This window comes from Podarcis raffonei, chromosome 18 (assembly GCF_027172205.1).
Source record: "Podarcis raffonei isolate rPodRaf1 chromosome 18, rPodRaf1.pri, whole genome shotgun sequence".
Classification (NCBI taxonomy): domain Eukaryota; kingdom Metazoa; phylum Chordata; class Lepidosauria; order Squamata; family Lacertidae; genus Podarcis; species Podarcis raffonei.
The window spans coordinates 3,338,767-3,352,737 of NC_070619.1; the positions used below are offsets into that span (position 1 = coordinate 3,338,767).

The window sequence follows — 13,971 nt, forward strand, 5'->3', positions numbered from 1 at the left end:
AGCAACGCCGCCCCCGCCGCCATCTTGCTTTTAAAGTTTGAAGCTTCCCTCTCAAGGCCTGCCTGGGTTTCTCATTGGCTGGCCGTCGCAATGACTGACTGCCCGGTTGCCCAGTAAAAAGAGGAACGAGGAGGGACTGGTAGGCGGGGAAAAAGAGAATCCTCTCTGTGGATAGGTTGGAAAGGGGCATGAGGCGTGTCTCCCTGTTCCTTTACCCGCCCGCCCTGTTGATTGGTCTGGAGTTGATGTTTACGTCACTTGATTGACGGTGTCGTTGGCTCTATTTGTCCGCTTCCCCTATTCAGCCTAAGAAAGACATAGAGGACTCGGTACTTTTGTCCGCAGACAAGATTTCCGGCTTATTTTGGGCGGCTTGGCTAAACCCCATAGAGTTTTTCTTTTCTTTTTGCATTTACACCCTGACTTTATTTATTCATGCCATCTATTTGCATTCATTCATCCATCTATTTATTCATGCAATTTATTTGCATCCATCCATTGATTTATTTTGCGTTCCTTCTATTAAAATTCACTGACTGCTTTACCCTTCATTGCATTTCCACCGTTTATTTATTCATTCAGTTTAAGAGGTGCATTATCCACCCCCTCTTAAAAAATTTTTTATTAGATTTTCCACAGTTATAACAAAAAACACAAAGCAGAATGACACACAAAAACAGAAAAAAAAGAAAAATACATCAATGAACGAAAGAAGAAGAAAAAAGGAACAATAAACAGATAAACAATAACAACAAACTTAATTTTTTACAAATCCAACCTTTTAAACATCTTGGTTGACTTCCTCTAGTCCCTCCCTTCTGAGTTTCTCGTAGTTAAAAGTAACAGCTCTCCAATATCATTTTTAAACTAAAACAATTTCCAATTATAGTCCATCTCACTCACTTTTCTTAATATTCTAAATCCCATTTATTTAATTGTCACTTAATCCTAGGCCTATTTGTTTCTTTCAATTTATTTCTAATTTTTTATATTACAATATTTATTCAAATAGTCCTTAAATTTCCTCCAGTCCTTTTGAAACTCCTCTTCTTTCTGGTCGCGGATTCCTGCAGTCAGGTCAGCTAGCTCCGAAAAGTCCATCATCTTCATCTGCCAATCTTCCACTGTAGGTAGTTCTTGTGTTCATTATCCAGCCTCTTATTTCCTGATTGCATCGACATCCTTTTCTATAAAAAAATTTTTCCCTTCCAGTAGCACCTTAAAGACCAACTAAGTTAGTTCTTGGTATGAGCTTTCGTGTGCATGCACACTTCTTCAGATATCTGTGTATCTGAAGAAGTGTGCATATCTGAAGAATATCTGAAGAATATCTGAAGAATATCTGAATATCTTCAGATATCTGTGTATCTGAAGAAGTGTGCATATCTGAAGAATATCTGAAGAATATCTGAATATCTTCAGATATCTGTGTATCTGAAGAAGTGTGCATATCTGAAGAATATCTGAATATCTGAAGAATATCTGAATATCTTCAGATATCTGTATCTGAAGAAGTGTGCATATCTGAAGAATATCTGAATATCTGAAGAATATCTGAAGAATATCTGAATATCTTCAGATATCTGTGTATCTGAAGAAGTGTGCATATCTGAAGAATATCTGAATATCTGAAGAATATCTGAAGAATATCTGAATATCTTCAGATATCTGTGTATCTGAAGAAGTGTGCATGCACACGAAAGCTCATACCAAGAACTAACTTAGTTGGTCTTTAAGGTGCTACTGGAAGGAAAAAAAATTTTTGTTTTGTCTATGGCAGACCAACACGGCTACCTTTCTGTAACTGATCCTTTTCTATGCCAGCCTTCTTTATATCTACTCCAACCAGGGTGAATCAGTTGCATTCCAGCTGTCTGGAATGAAAACAAGCAAAAACCCCCATCTATTGCAGAATCGCATCTTTCAACAACCAGAGCTTCTCTTTTGCAAGAGGTTTGGAAGCGAGAACTACAAATCCCAGCATCCATTGCGAGGAGAGGGGCAGCCATATGGTTCTTCCCTTCCGGTCTAGTTTGCAAGGAGTCTTAATTTCGCAGCTGGGTTGTTTTGTCTGTATCTGGGAACGATCACAGGTTTTCCAGGTTGCTTGCGTTTGGAACAAAAGGGGTCGAGGTAAGTGGTGTTACCGGAAAAATCCGAGGGCTCCCTTGGACAAAAACAAAGACACCAGCCAGAGTAAATTGGAGCAAATCAGCAGCCTGTAGGCTTGGCCTTTATTGAACTGTTGCAACAGGGTGCTGCCCTCACTTGCAGGAGAGAGGAGGGACACAGAAAAAAACGGTGTGCAAGGTCTTATAAAGACTTTTGAAATTCCCATCCTGTACATCAAGCCCACCCCCAGAAACATCATGCATACATCACAGAAAGGAGGGGTTGAGGGAGGGGTTGGTGGTAACCTGAGTGTCCTGTCACCTGGCTGGTTCCCCCTTCTCCCCCTCCCCAGGAATTATTCTCTGAAGACAAAAGGTAGTTTCCTGCCCCCAGAGGGAAGAGCTGATTATTGTCCTTTGTTCCAGTCCAAGCTGAATCCACTCCCATATGCAAGTTCTTTGTGATCTTCAAAACAAAAAAAAAATTTCCTTCCAGTAGCACCTTAAAGACCAACTAAGTTAGTTCTTGGTATGAGCTTTCGTGTGCATGCACACTTCTTCAGATACATTGAAACAGAAGACATTGGATTCTTATCTCATTATACATGACAAAGCCATTTTTCACCTTCTCACCCCTTGCTTTTTCCTGTAAGACCTATTGCAGTCGTTAAGAGTCGTCAACAGGCTCATCACAGCTATCTGCCAATCACCCATTCCCACCACCCTTCTGAGTAATACCCCTCCCCACCTTCTCACGATATAGAAGGATCTGGCAACTTCTGTTTCAGTGTATCTGAAGAAGTGTGCATGCACTCGAAAGCTCATACCAAGAACTAACTTAGTTGGTCTTTAAGGTGCTACTGGAAGGAAAAAATTTTTTTGTTTTGACTATGGCAGACCAACACGGCTACCTATCTGTAACTTTGTGATCTTGATGGTCTTCTGTCTAGGACCATCAGGGTTGGCATAGCAACTGGGCAGGGCTCCTGTGGATGTGCTGGGATGGTCAAGGGATTATGGTGGCCTGTATCAAACCTTCCCCATTTTGTAGTTCTTCCTTCATGGAGTAAAATAAAAGTGGAACAGTGCAAATCCGATGTATGGTTGATTTTCTATGAATTTATAACAGAAGCGCGGCGTATGTAGTGTGTGAGTGTGTGTGAAGTTTGTACAAACTGAATGGGGTGGGGGGGTTCCTGCTACAGTGGTTTTCCAGGAAAAGGGAGAGGTCGTTTATGGGATGCAATGTAGTTGCTTTGGATGGGAGGATAAAGGATGCTAAGCGGATAATATTTGGTATAAAACCTCGTTTTTGTACAGTATTTGGAAAACTCAGCTATTATGGGGATGGGGAGGAGGTGCCAAGCCATGCAAAGATAATTCATATAAGTTTATTCTTCTGGTTGCAAAGGAAAACAAGAAAGATGGTGACCCTATGAGTTGTGCAGCCAATTTCAGTTTTTGTGTGTGTGTCAAGTTGTCATGATTTTTGCAAATCTCTCTCTTAGCTTTGCAAACTACACCAAGCTATCATGCTAGCTGAATGATAAAAGCCGGGATCAGAGCATGACAGCCTAGCTCTTGCAAGGGACATTGTTTTCAACGCTGCAGCTCGGTTTTTGCAGAGCTGGTCTTGCCAGGAACAACAGACAACCGAGTGAAGAAATGGATAGGATATGCGGTAGAATCAGAGATAAAGAAAGTTAACTGTACTGTACATGAACTTATCTGATCTGCTTTTAAAGCCGTAAATGGTCCTGCAGCAGGGAGTTCCATAAGTCATCATCAACCTTTATTACGGTCCAGAGACCCAACAAATCGTTACAAAGCAATGCACAATTCATACCGCCTACCTCCAGGTTAAACAAGCATTTTGTTCAGAATATAGGGATCATTGGTTCTTGCAACCACCAATAAAAACCTGGCCACTGCTAATGTTCTAGCATTTGTCCGGTCTTCCAATAGGAACCTGACATAGTGAGCCTCTGATTTTCCCAGGAAAGGTACCAGCAAGGGTATTATCAGTTCAGCCCTGGCTTGCTCATATTTTGCACAATGCAACAAAATATGTTTTATGGAATCGATATCTTGAGCACACGAGCAAAGTCTGTCCTGGTAGGGAACTCCTCTCAACCTGCCTTCTAACACTGCAGAAGGAAAGACGTTTAGTCTGGCTTTGGTGAAAAGCCTTCGATAATTTGGTAGTGTCAGGTTTTTAATGTAAGATGTTAACTTAAAGACATGCCCATATCGTACTCCTACTGAGTTCGCAAGTCACTGTGTGCATAAGTTAATTTTGCATTGCTTCAAGAAGGACTTTACCAGATCCACCACAAATCTTTTGCCTGTTGGTTTTCCTTCTACTTTTTACATTTCGTACATAATCAAGAAGTTACATTGGGTTTCAAACAGACAGCCCAGCAACATCACCTTGTTTACATTCCTAAGCAAAATGTAAACTGTCTCAAATTTATATTGCGGATACATCTTACTATTTTGACTGAAGAAAACCTATTGGGATGGACAACATAAATGTTATCGCTGTAGAAAAGCACGAACTCATTTCACTGTATACCTGAAGGAGCGTTTCCACCCCCATCGTTCTGCCCGGACACTGAGATCCAGCGCCGAAGGCCTTCTGGCGGTTCCCTCATTGCGAGAAGTAAGGTTACAGGGAACCAGGCAGAGGGCCTTCTCGGTAGTGGCGCCTGCCCTGTGGAACGCCCTCCCACCAGATGTCAATGCAATTAACAACTATTTTACTTTTAAAAGACAACTGAAGGCGGCCCTCTTTAGGGAAAATTTTAATGTCTAATGCTGTAATCCTTATGGAACCTCCAAGTCCAGGGGCAGTCTATCTGGATTCCTAGTTTCTTAGGGGCATTTGGCCACTGTGAGGACAGGAGGCCCTTTGGCCCGATGTCCTTATGCTCCTGATCAGGGCTCCCCCCCCATTCTGGATCCGTTGCCCCCCCCCCAAGTGGAGCTGTCACCCCCAAAACCATGTTGCTGTCTCCCCTTTCTAGGAAGGCCTTCCGGAACAGCAAACCTGGACTCCCCGCTTGACCGTGGGGCCCTGATGGACACCTCGGAGCCCAGCAGCGCGACGGAGGAGGAGGAGGAGAAAGCGACGGCCGAGCAGCGCCCCAGGACCCGCTCCAACCCTGAGGGCGCTGAAGACCGGACCCTGAGCGCCCAGGCGAGCGTGGGCAGCCGCAGCGAGGGGGAAGGGGAGGCGGCCAGCACGGGGGACAGCCCCCAGAGCGCCACGGCCACCAATGGGAAAGGCTGGCCTCCCACAGTCCCGCCCACCGAGTTCCAGGTCAGGACGCCACGGGTCAACTGCCCCGAAAAAGTGGTGAGTAGCTTATTCTGTCCTCGACATTTTCGGGACAGCCCCAACTTGGTCCCATGAGCTCATCCAAGAAGAGGCGGTTTTAGAGATTTGATGGACAGTTTGGGATAGCTCGGTTGGTAGAGTATGAGACTCTTGATCTCAGGGTCGTGGGTTTGAGCCCCGCGCCGGGCATTGCACGGGGTTGGGATGGATGACCCTCGGGGTCCCCTCCAACTCTGCAATTCTATTGTTCTATGGAACATGACCTTGATATTCTCTCTTTCTCTCAGATCATCTGCCTTGACCTCTCGGAGGAAATGTCCCACTCGAAACTGGAGTCGTTCAACGGGTGAGTGGCCTTTTCCCTTCTGGTCGGCCGACATTTTTCTGTTGCGGAACTACAATGTTTTTTGCTGTTTTATTCTGTTTTTAATCTGTTGGGAGTTGCCCAAAGTGGCTGGGGAAACCCAGCCAGATGGGCGGGATATAAATAAGAAATTATTATTAATATTATTGTTTCTGTTTCACATTGTGATGGAAGTTCTTTTTTAAAAAAGTTTTTTTTATTTGCAATTTCAACATATCAAAATATCAAAACATCTCATATTCATTATTCCCCCCCTTTCCCCCCACCTCCCCATCAAGCCCTCCCCCCAAGACTTCCCTCAGCTTCTCTCTCTCCTTTTTCAACACATATTATTCTCTGCATACTATTTGTTTAGTCGATTAGTCGTGTCCGACTCTTCGTGACCCCCTGGACCAGAGCACGCCAGGCCCTCCTGTCTTCCACTGCCTCCCACAGTTTGGTCAAACTCATGCTGGTAGCTTCAAGAACACTGTCCCACCATCTCGTCCTCTGTCATCCCCTTCTCCTCGCGCCCTCCATCTTCCCCAACATCAGGGTCTTTTCCAGGGAGTCTTTTCTTCTCATGAGGTGGCCAACTATAAAATTGTATAAATCCTTATATTATCTATCTGCTATGTTAACAATCAATAAATCTGTGTATGTTTATTCAGAAGCTGCCAAGGAGTCCAATTCATTTTGTTGTCTTTTTAAGTAATTTGTAAAGAGTTCCCATTCGAAGAAGTCACAGTTGTCCTTATCTCACAATTTATATGTGGGCATATTCTCTTTCTCTGTCTCTCTGGAAGGTCGAAAACCAACGCTCTGAACATCTCCCAGAAGATGATAGAGATGTTCGTCCGGACCAAGCACAAAATCGACAAGAGCCATGAGTTTGCGCTGGTGGTGGTCAACAACGACGTCACCTGGGTACGTTTCTGTCTCTTTTCTCTGACCACCCATTGGACTGCAGACTGCTCAGGGGTTGCGGTTTTTACTGTCCCCCCCCAACTGTGGCAGCTTCTGACCTGCCCCGTCACATTTCGCACGGTGGTTGTGTTTCTTTGCCCAAGTCCTTTAGCCCTGGAATTGGAGGAGATGCTAGAATCGTAGAATTGTAGAGCTGGAAGAGACCCCTAAGGGCATAGCTGTCAACCGTCCCTTATTTGGTGGGAAAGTCCCTTATCCCAGCCCTATGTCCCGCTGCTGTCCCTTATTGATGATGTCCCTTAAATTTCCCGGGTTTCAAAGGAAGCAGCTCCTCTCCCTCCCTCCCTGCCGGCCAGGGAGGAGGGAGGCTCCAACTGTGTTGCTTGGCTGCGTTGCTCACCCAATAAGGAGTCTGAGAACGACTGGGGGGTGGAGCTTGCATGCCTTGTGCTGATCAAATCGGCCGCGTTGCCTGGGGACTCACCTTTGCTCAGCGCTTCCCAGCAGAGAGGTGACGGTGGTTTTCCTTGCTGCATCCCCTTTGCCGGGTTGCTGCGCTGTGGGAACCACCGCTTGAGGCTTCGTTTGGCTGCTGGCTGGGCTTTCTGCCTTTGGCTCGGAGGGGCTTAGAAGTTGAACATACCTGTGCCCCCTTGGAAAATCCCTTATTTTGGCTGCTGATCCCTTATTTTTGAGGCTGCTGGTCCCTTATTTTCAATTCTGTAAGTTGACAGCTATGCCTAAGGGTCATCAGGTCCAACCCATGGCAAGGCAGGAATCTTTCGCCTGACGTGGGGCTACATTATAGGCAATTATATGAGATGTCTAAAGAAGACAACAAGAAAGGATTTAGTTACACCATTTCTAGATTTCAAAAGGAAGTCATAGAAGGGAAAGTTTAGTTGCTGAACGGGTGCATATAGTATTCTGCTAGAATGGGAAACAAAAGATGAGGAAGTGAAATCGGTCATGATCAAATGAGCGCAAGATATAGGACATAACATACAATTCGAAGATTGGGAAAAACTGTGGAAAACAGACTTAAAATTTACAGATTGTTCTCTTCTGAAAGAAAATTACATGAAAGTGATGTATAGATGGTATATGACACCAGTACAGATAGTAAAAATGTATAAAACTGGGTCAAATATATGTTGGAAATGTAAAGAAAAGGAAGGGACCTTTTACCATATGTGGTGGGAATGCAGAGAAATTAAAAAAAAATGGGAAATGATATACAATGAGTTGAAGAAAATGTTTAACATGACATTTATAAAAAGAGCTATCTCATGTTTTCTACTCCATCCTCTTGGACAGTTTGGATGCCCTTCCCAGCTTCTCAATCTCCCCCCCCCTTTTTTTGCAGGGAGGTAAATAACCTTCCTACTTGTAACTTTTCCTTTGTCTTGCGATGCTCAGGGAGTTCAAGGATACTTTTAAAAAACAATTTTAAAAGTTGTGTGCCCTTCTTTCTCAGTTTGATCCTTTGTGTGTGATTGTGTGTGTTTGGTGGTATTTTGTGCATTGTGGGTCCTGCCATTATTTTTACTGATTACAGTTTAGTAATCCTTTATGGCAATTGTAAAGTGTAAACGGCTTAATTATTAACTGCTGGTTTTTAATTTCACTGTTGACTGGTGTATTCTAATGGGTAGCTGAATTTTGCTTTATTCGACATAAGCTGTTTAGTTTAAAGTTATGTTTTTATTGCGACTTTTTGTAGTGGATCAGGTTTGTGTGCAGCCTTGTGTGTAGTAGCAGAGAAAGGCGGAACACAAATCAAAAGTGAAATGAAATGAAGATGAATAATCACCTGCTTTCTGGTTTTCTTCCCCCACCCCGCCAGCTCTCTGGATTCACCTCTGATCCTAGAGAAGTTTGCAGCTGTTTGTATGACCTGGAGACAGTGGTGTGCAAGTCCTTCAGTATCCTTCTGGCCGTATGCCGGCGGAATTGCGGCGGGTTGGGCTAGATGACCTTTGGGGGTCCCTGATTTAGGGGATTTAGGAATCTAGACTGGGAGGGGCTGGATACCAGTTGGGGCAAGAGCACACTGCGGAGAGTTATCCACCTTAACGTTTCTCCCTCCTTGAAGATCTCGAAGGTCTTTTCAGCCTCATGTAAGTTTCTCCCGGTGGGACGGGCATTGGGTTGTTCCTGGGATGTTTCAGACCCAGGGCTTCAGACAAGAAACCCTTTCCCTGGGGATGCCAGCGGGGACTAGACCCCTGGGACCTTCTGCACCACCGCACTGTGACCCACCCCTTAAAAATAAGGCGCTAGTCCTCATGTTCCTGCCTGGACTGCTGAGTCGAGCAGGAAGGATCCTGGTTGCCTCACGAACAGGGGAAGTGGGATTTTCCTGTCGCTCCCTCTAGCTCAGGGGGCGGGCGCTGGGCTAGGGGAGCCTGCAGGAAACCTGCTATCAGTCCAGGTCCCTGGACCCAAATTTCTCTCCTTCTCCCTCATCTACGCAGACAGCAGAAGACAGAACTGCCCGTGACGGAGAATGTGCAGAGCATCCCACCGCCGTACGTGGTCAGAACCATCTTGGTTTATAGCCGGCCAGCTTGCCATCCCCCGGTCACCATCACGGAACAGATGAAGGTGCCTGTTCCTTTTTTCCCCTTTCTTTTAAAAAAAATTATTTTATTTTTTGTTGTTGTTTAGTCGTGTTCGACTCTTCGTGACCCCCTGGACCAGAGCACGCCAGGCCCTCCTGTCTTCCACTGCCTCCCGCAGTTGGGTCAAACTCATGCTGGTAGCTTTGAGAACACCATCCAACCATCTCGTCCTCTGTTGTCCCCCTTCTCCTTGTGCCCTCCATCTTTCCCAACATCAGGGTCTTTTCCAGGGAGTCTTCTCTTCTCATGAGGAGGCCAAAGTCTTGGAGCCTCAGCTTCAGGATCTGTCCTTCCAGTGAGCACTCAGGGCTGGTTTCCTTCAGAATGGAGAGGTTTGATCTTCTTGCAGTCCATGGGACTCTCAAGAGTCTCCTCCAGCACCAGAATGCAAAAGCTCTCACCTGTGGCTCCTAGAAGCTGCCAGCAGGCGGCAGTGGCCACATCCCAGGATTGGCTTTGACTGGCTGACTGATCCAGATGAGGGGAGCCTATGCGCCTCAGACCCTCAGTGAGTTAGGGGCTTCCCCTGCATGCAAAGATCCGCTCTGGTGGATGGAGCGGATGAGACCAAGTGGGCCCAGTGGTCAAGAAGGCAGTTTCTGCCCATGCCATAAATAATAATAATAATAATAATAATAATAATAATAATAATAAAGTTTTATTTATACTCCGCCCTTCCCGGTTCAAAAACCGGGCTCAGGACGGCTAACAACAAATATAAAACACTTAATTGATGCAACAAAAAACAGCATAAAATACGGTATAAAACGTGAATAACGATAAATTCAGAATACAAAAATCAATTTAGGGGGGAAATCCATCCAATAAACATTAGATGATCACCAGGGCTAGCTGGCTAAATTAGTCCTATTTGGGCCAGTGAGGAGACCAGGGGAGAATTAGCTGTGGGGTCCCAGAGCAGGTAATCTTCATAAAAAGGGGAGGGGGAGGGAAGGAAGGGGAATAAAAGATCAGGCTAAGTTCAAGTTGAAAGCAAGGCAGAATAGCTCTGTCTTACAGGCCCTGCGGAAACGAACTTCAATCCTGCAGGGCCCTGATCTCATGGGACAGAACATTCAACCAGGTCGGAGCCACCACTGAGAAGGCCCTGTGGAGGATAGTCTGACTTCCTTAGGGCCCTCTAAACTATGGTTCTTCATGGACCTTAAGGTCCTCTGTGGGGCAGACCGGGAGAGGCGGTCCTGTAAATAAAGGGAAGTGAAGGGCAGGTGGGGCTCATCCACTTGGGAAGGGAGCCCATCTAGGAGAAGGAAAGTTCTGGCCCTAAACCTCCGCTGCCTCATGCGACATCTTCAGGAGAAGAAAAGGCTTAGGAGTAGACCCTTCACAAATCTGGAGTGGAGTCCCTAAGACTGTTGGACGGCGCCCTGTACGCCTCCTTCTGGCAACTCCTGCAGCTAAGCTGGTGCCAAACGTCTAGTTCTGCTTCCCTTCGGACCCCATCAGCGAGGTCAAGAGGGGATGGTGGTCCTGTCGCCTGGGCAGCCCAGGAACTCCAGACACGTTGCCCAGGCTTGCGCCCCAGGGAGGTCACTTGGGTACTGTTAGTGCAGCAGTTTGGCTTCACCCTCTCAGGTGCACTCCATTGCATCTTGAGACAGATAGATGTTGTTGTTGTTTAGTTGTTTAGTCGTGTCCGCCTCTTCGTGACCCCCTGGACCAGAGCACACCAGGCACTCCTGTCTTCCACTGCCTCCCTCAGTTTGGTCAAACTCATGTTTGTAGCTTCAAGAACACTGTCCCACCATCTCGTCCTCTGTCGTCCCCTTCTCCTTGTGCCCTCCATCTTTCCCAACATCAGGGTCTTTTCCAGGGAGTCTTCTCTTCTCATGAGGTGGCCAAAGTATTGGAGCCTCAGCTTCAGGGTCTGTCCTTCCAGTGAGCACTCAAGGCTGATTTCCTTCAGAATGGAGAGGTTTGATTTTCTTGCAGTCCATGGGACTCTCAAGAATCTCCTCCAGCACCAGAATTCAAAAGCATCTTGAGACAGATGGATGCCAACTAGTAAATTTCGCTGGCATCTATACCATGCTTCCATTTGTGACCGTGCTGCTGCTGTTGTCTTTTCCGCACAGAAAATGCTGCAGTGCCCTTACTACTACTTTGACGTGCTCTACATCCACAACGGCTTCGAGGACAAAGAGGAGGAAACCAGCTGGAAGGTAAACAGAATTACTGGGCCAGGAAGTAGGCAGGGACATTGATGTCCCCTCGATGTTGCCAGTCATCCCTCAGCAGCCAGCTTGGCCAAGTTCAGGAGGAGATTGCTTGCAAGATCTCACTCCTCTGCTGAGAGAGACGCGCTGATTGTGGCTGCCAGACTAGTGACTGGGAGCAGCCGCCGAGAACATACAACACTGGCTGCCAGTACTTTTCCGAGCACCGTTCAAAGTGTTGGTGCAGACCTTTAAAGCCCTAAATGGCCTCAGCCCTGTAGACCTGAAGGAGCGTCTCCACCTCCTTCGTTCAGCCCAGACACTGAGGTCCACCTCCGAGGGTCTTCTGGGGGCTCCCTCCAGGCGGGAAAAGAAGTTGCAGGGAACTGGGCAGAGGGCCTTCTCGGTGGTGGTGCCCTCCCTGTAGAACACCCTCCAAGCAGATGTCAAGGAGATAAAAAAACTATCTGACTTTTAGAAGACATTTGAAGGCAGCCCCGTATAGGGAAGTTTGTAATATTTGATGTTTTAGAATAATAATAATAATAATAATAATAATAATAATAATAATAATAATAATTTATTATTTATACTCCGCCCATCTGGCTGAGTTTCCCCAGCCACTCTGGGCGGCTCCCAATCAAGTGTTAAAAACAATACAGCATTAAATATTAAAAACTTCCCTAAACAGGGCTGCCTTCAGATGTCTTTTAAAAAGAAGATAGCTGCTTATTTCCTTCACATCTGAAGGGAGGGCGTTCCACAAGGTGGGCGCCACTACCGGGAAGGCCCTCTGTCTGGTTCTGATATATATATTCTGATATATGCTGTGAGCAGCCCAGACTGTTCATCATCATCATGGTGGAAACCTTGAAATATGCAGAGACGGCAACATTGACAGTGCTGATGAAAGATACAAATTTCGAATCTTTCAAAGATGACTAGAAACCCTTTCTAGCCTATATATATAAAGTTTTCCCCTGTGCAGTGGGGTTTGAAGTGTAAGAAAATAGCAGAAAATATTTTTACAAAACATGTTAGAGAGGATGAAATTAGATAAAACAGAATTGTAAAACATAATAATAATAATAATAATAATAATAATAATGATGATGATGATGATGTTATTTGTACCCCTGCCCATCTGGGTTGCCCCAGCCACTCTTGGGCGGCTTCCAGCTTATACGAAAAGATAATGAAACATTAAAAACTTCCCTATACAGGGCTGCCTTCAGGTGGCTTCTGTTGCAGAGTTACTTATCTCCTTGACATGCAATTTGGGCTATAAACATTGATGTTGGGTGAGCGGGAAGTTGCTATTCTGTTGAATTAGAATATAATTGTTGAGTAACAGATGTAGCTTTCTATATGGAAAAACGAATATTATTATGCTATGTTGTATGTATAGCCGCCCAGTGGCTGGGGCAAGCTAGTCTTGTGGGCGGGGTACAAATAATAAAATTATTGCCATCACTATACCTTTGCGGTTCCTCTCTCCTCTCCAGGAGACCTTTGCTTTCTTCAGCAACCTGGACAGCAAAGGCACCAACTACAAGTACGAAGTGTCGCTGACCGGCCCGGCCGTGGAGCTGCACAACTGCATGGCCAAACTCCTTGCCCACCCGCTGCAGAGACCCTTCCAGACCCACGCCTCCTACAGCATGCTGGAGGAAGAGGAGGCGGTGGAGATTGAGGCCGTCGTCTGACTTGGGGGGGAGACGCAGACCCGAAGGACACACACTCACTCTCTGTCTTTGCAAAACATCTGGCAGGCCAGCAAACGTATCCCTGCAACCCACCTTCCTCATGTCCTTGGCGTTGTTGGGGATTTAACTCTCTGTGTGTTTTCTCCGTAAATGCAAGCTGTCTGTCAGTTTCTCCCCCCCCCCAAAGCAGTTGCCAGATATTGCTGGGGGGGGGCTGGGGGAACGACTTAGGGGTGTAACAAGTTGGCTACCTTCCTTTTTCGTGGTCCGTAGTGAAGTGGGCAGAGAGGAAGGGAGAAACAGATGTTGAATGTCAACTGATTAAAAAGGCCTTTCCAATGGTTAAAGCGGCCCGTCTCCGGAGATTTATTTGCATTCTGGGAATTTAAGAGGGGTTCCCAACCCCCTTATTTCTTTTTGAATAAATTTTATTAGATTTTATAAGGGGAGATACATGCCTCTTCTGGTTCGGGGAGACCAGCAGGAAGGAGAGCTTCTACAGGGCCTCTTCACCTCTCTGCCTCCTGGCCTCCCTCCTGCTTCAGCTTCTAGCTCTGATTCTGGACTGCTGTCTGCCGCACACTCTCCCCGCTCACCAACTCCTGTTATCCCTTCCGTTTCTGACACCACCTCTTCCCAGCCTTCTCCCTCGTCTCTTTCTTCCCACTCATCATCATCATCCCACCACCCCTCCCCAGGCTCTGAGCCTTCTTCCTTTCAGGGTTCCCTAGTTGGTTCCTCCC

At 46.1% G+C, this 13,971-nt stretch overlaps 1 protein-coding gene across 3 annotated transcripts; it reads left to right on the forward strand.

The window, feature by feature from the left end:
* Positions 1 to 115: 115 nt before the first annotated feature.
* BABAM1 (BRISC and BRCA1 A complex member 1) lies at positions 116 to 13,575 on the forward strand. Of its 3 annotated transcripts, none has more exons than XM_053372522.1 (9): positions 116 to 139; positions 5,138 to 5,469; positions 5,739 to 5,797; positions 6,601 to 6,721; positions 8,568 to 8,646; positions 8,814 to 8,841; positions 9,199 to 9,328; positions 11,442 to 11,528; positions 13,028 to 13,575. In XM_053372522.1, exons 2-9 carry the CDS (start codon positions 5,191 to 5,193, stop codon positions 13,226 to 13,228), a joined length of 984 nt encoding a protein of 327 aa, XP_053228497.1. In that variant the 5' UTR covers positions 116 to 139; positions 5,138 to 5,190; the 3' UTR covers positions 13,229 to 13,575. The 3 variants fall into 3 exon arrangements, with proteins under 3 accessions (XP_053228497.1, XP_053228495.1, XP_053228496.1); XM_053372520.1 differs by lacking the exon at positions 116 to 139 and adding an exon at positions 2,008 to 2,133; XM_053372521.1 differs by lacking the exon at positions 116 to 139 and adding an exon at positions 2,009 to 2,133 and having other exon boundaries at positions 8,817 to 8,841.
* The last annotated feature ends 396 nt before the right edge of the window (positions 13,576 to 13,971 follow it).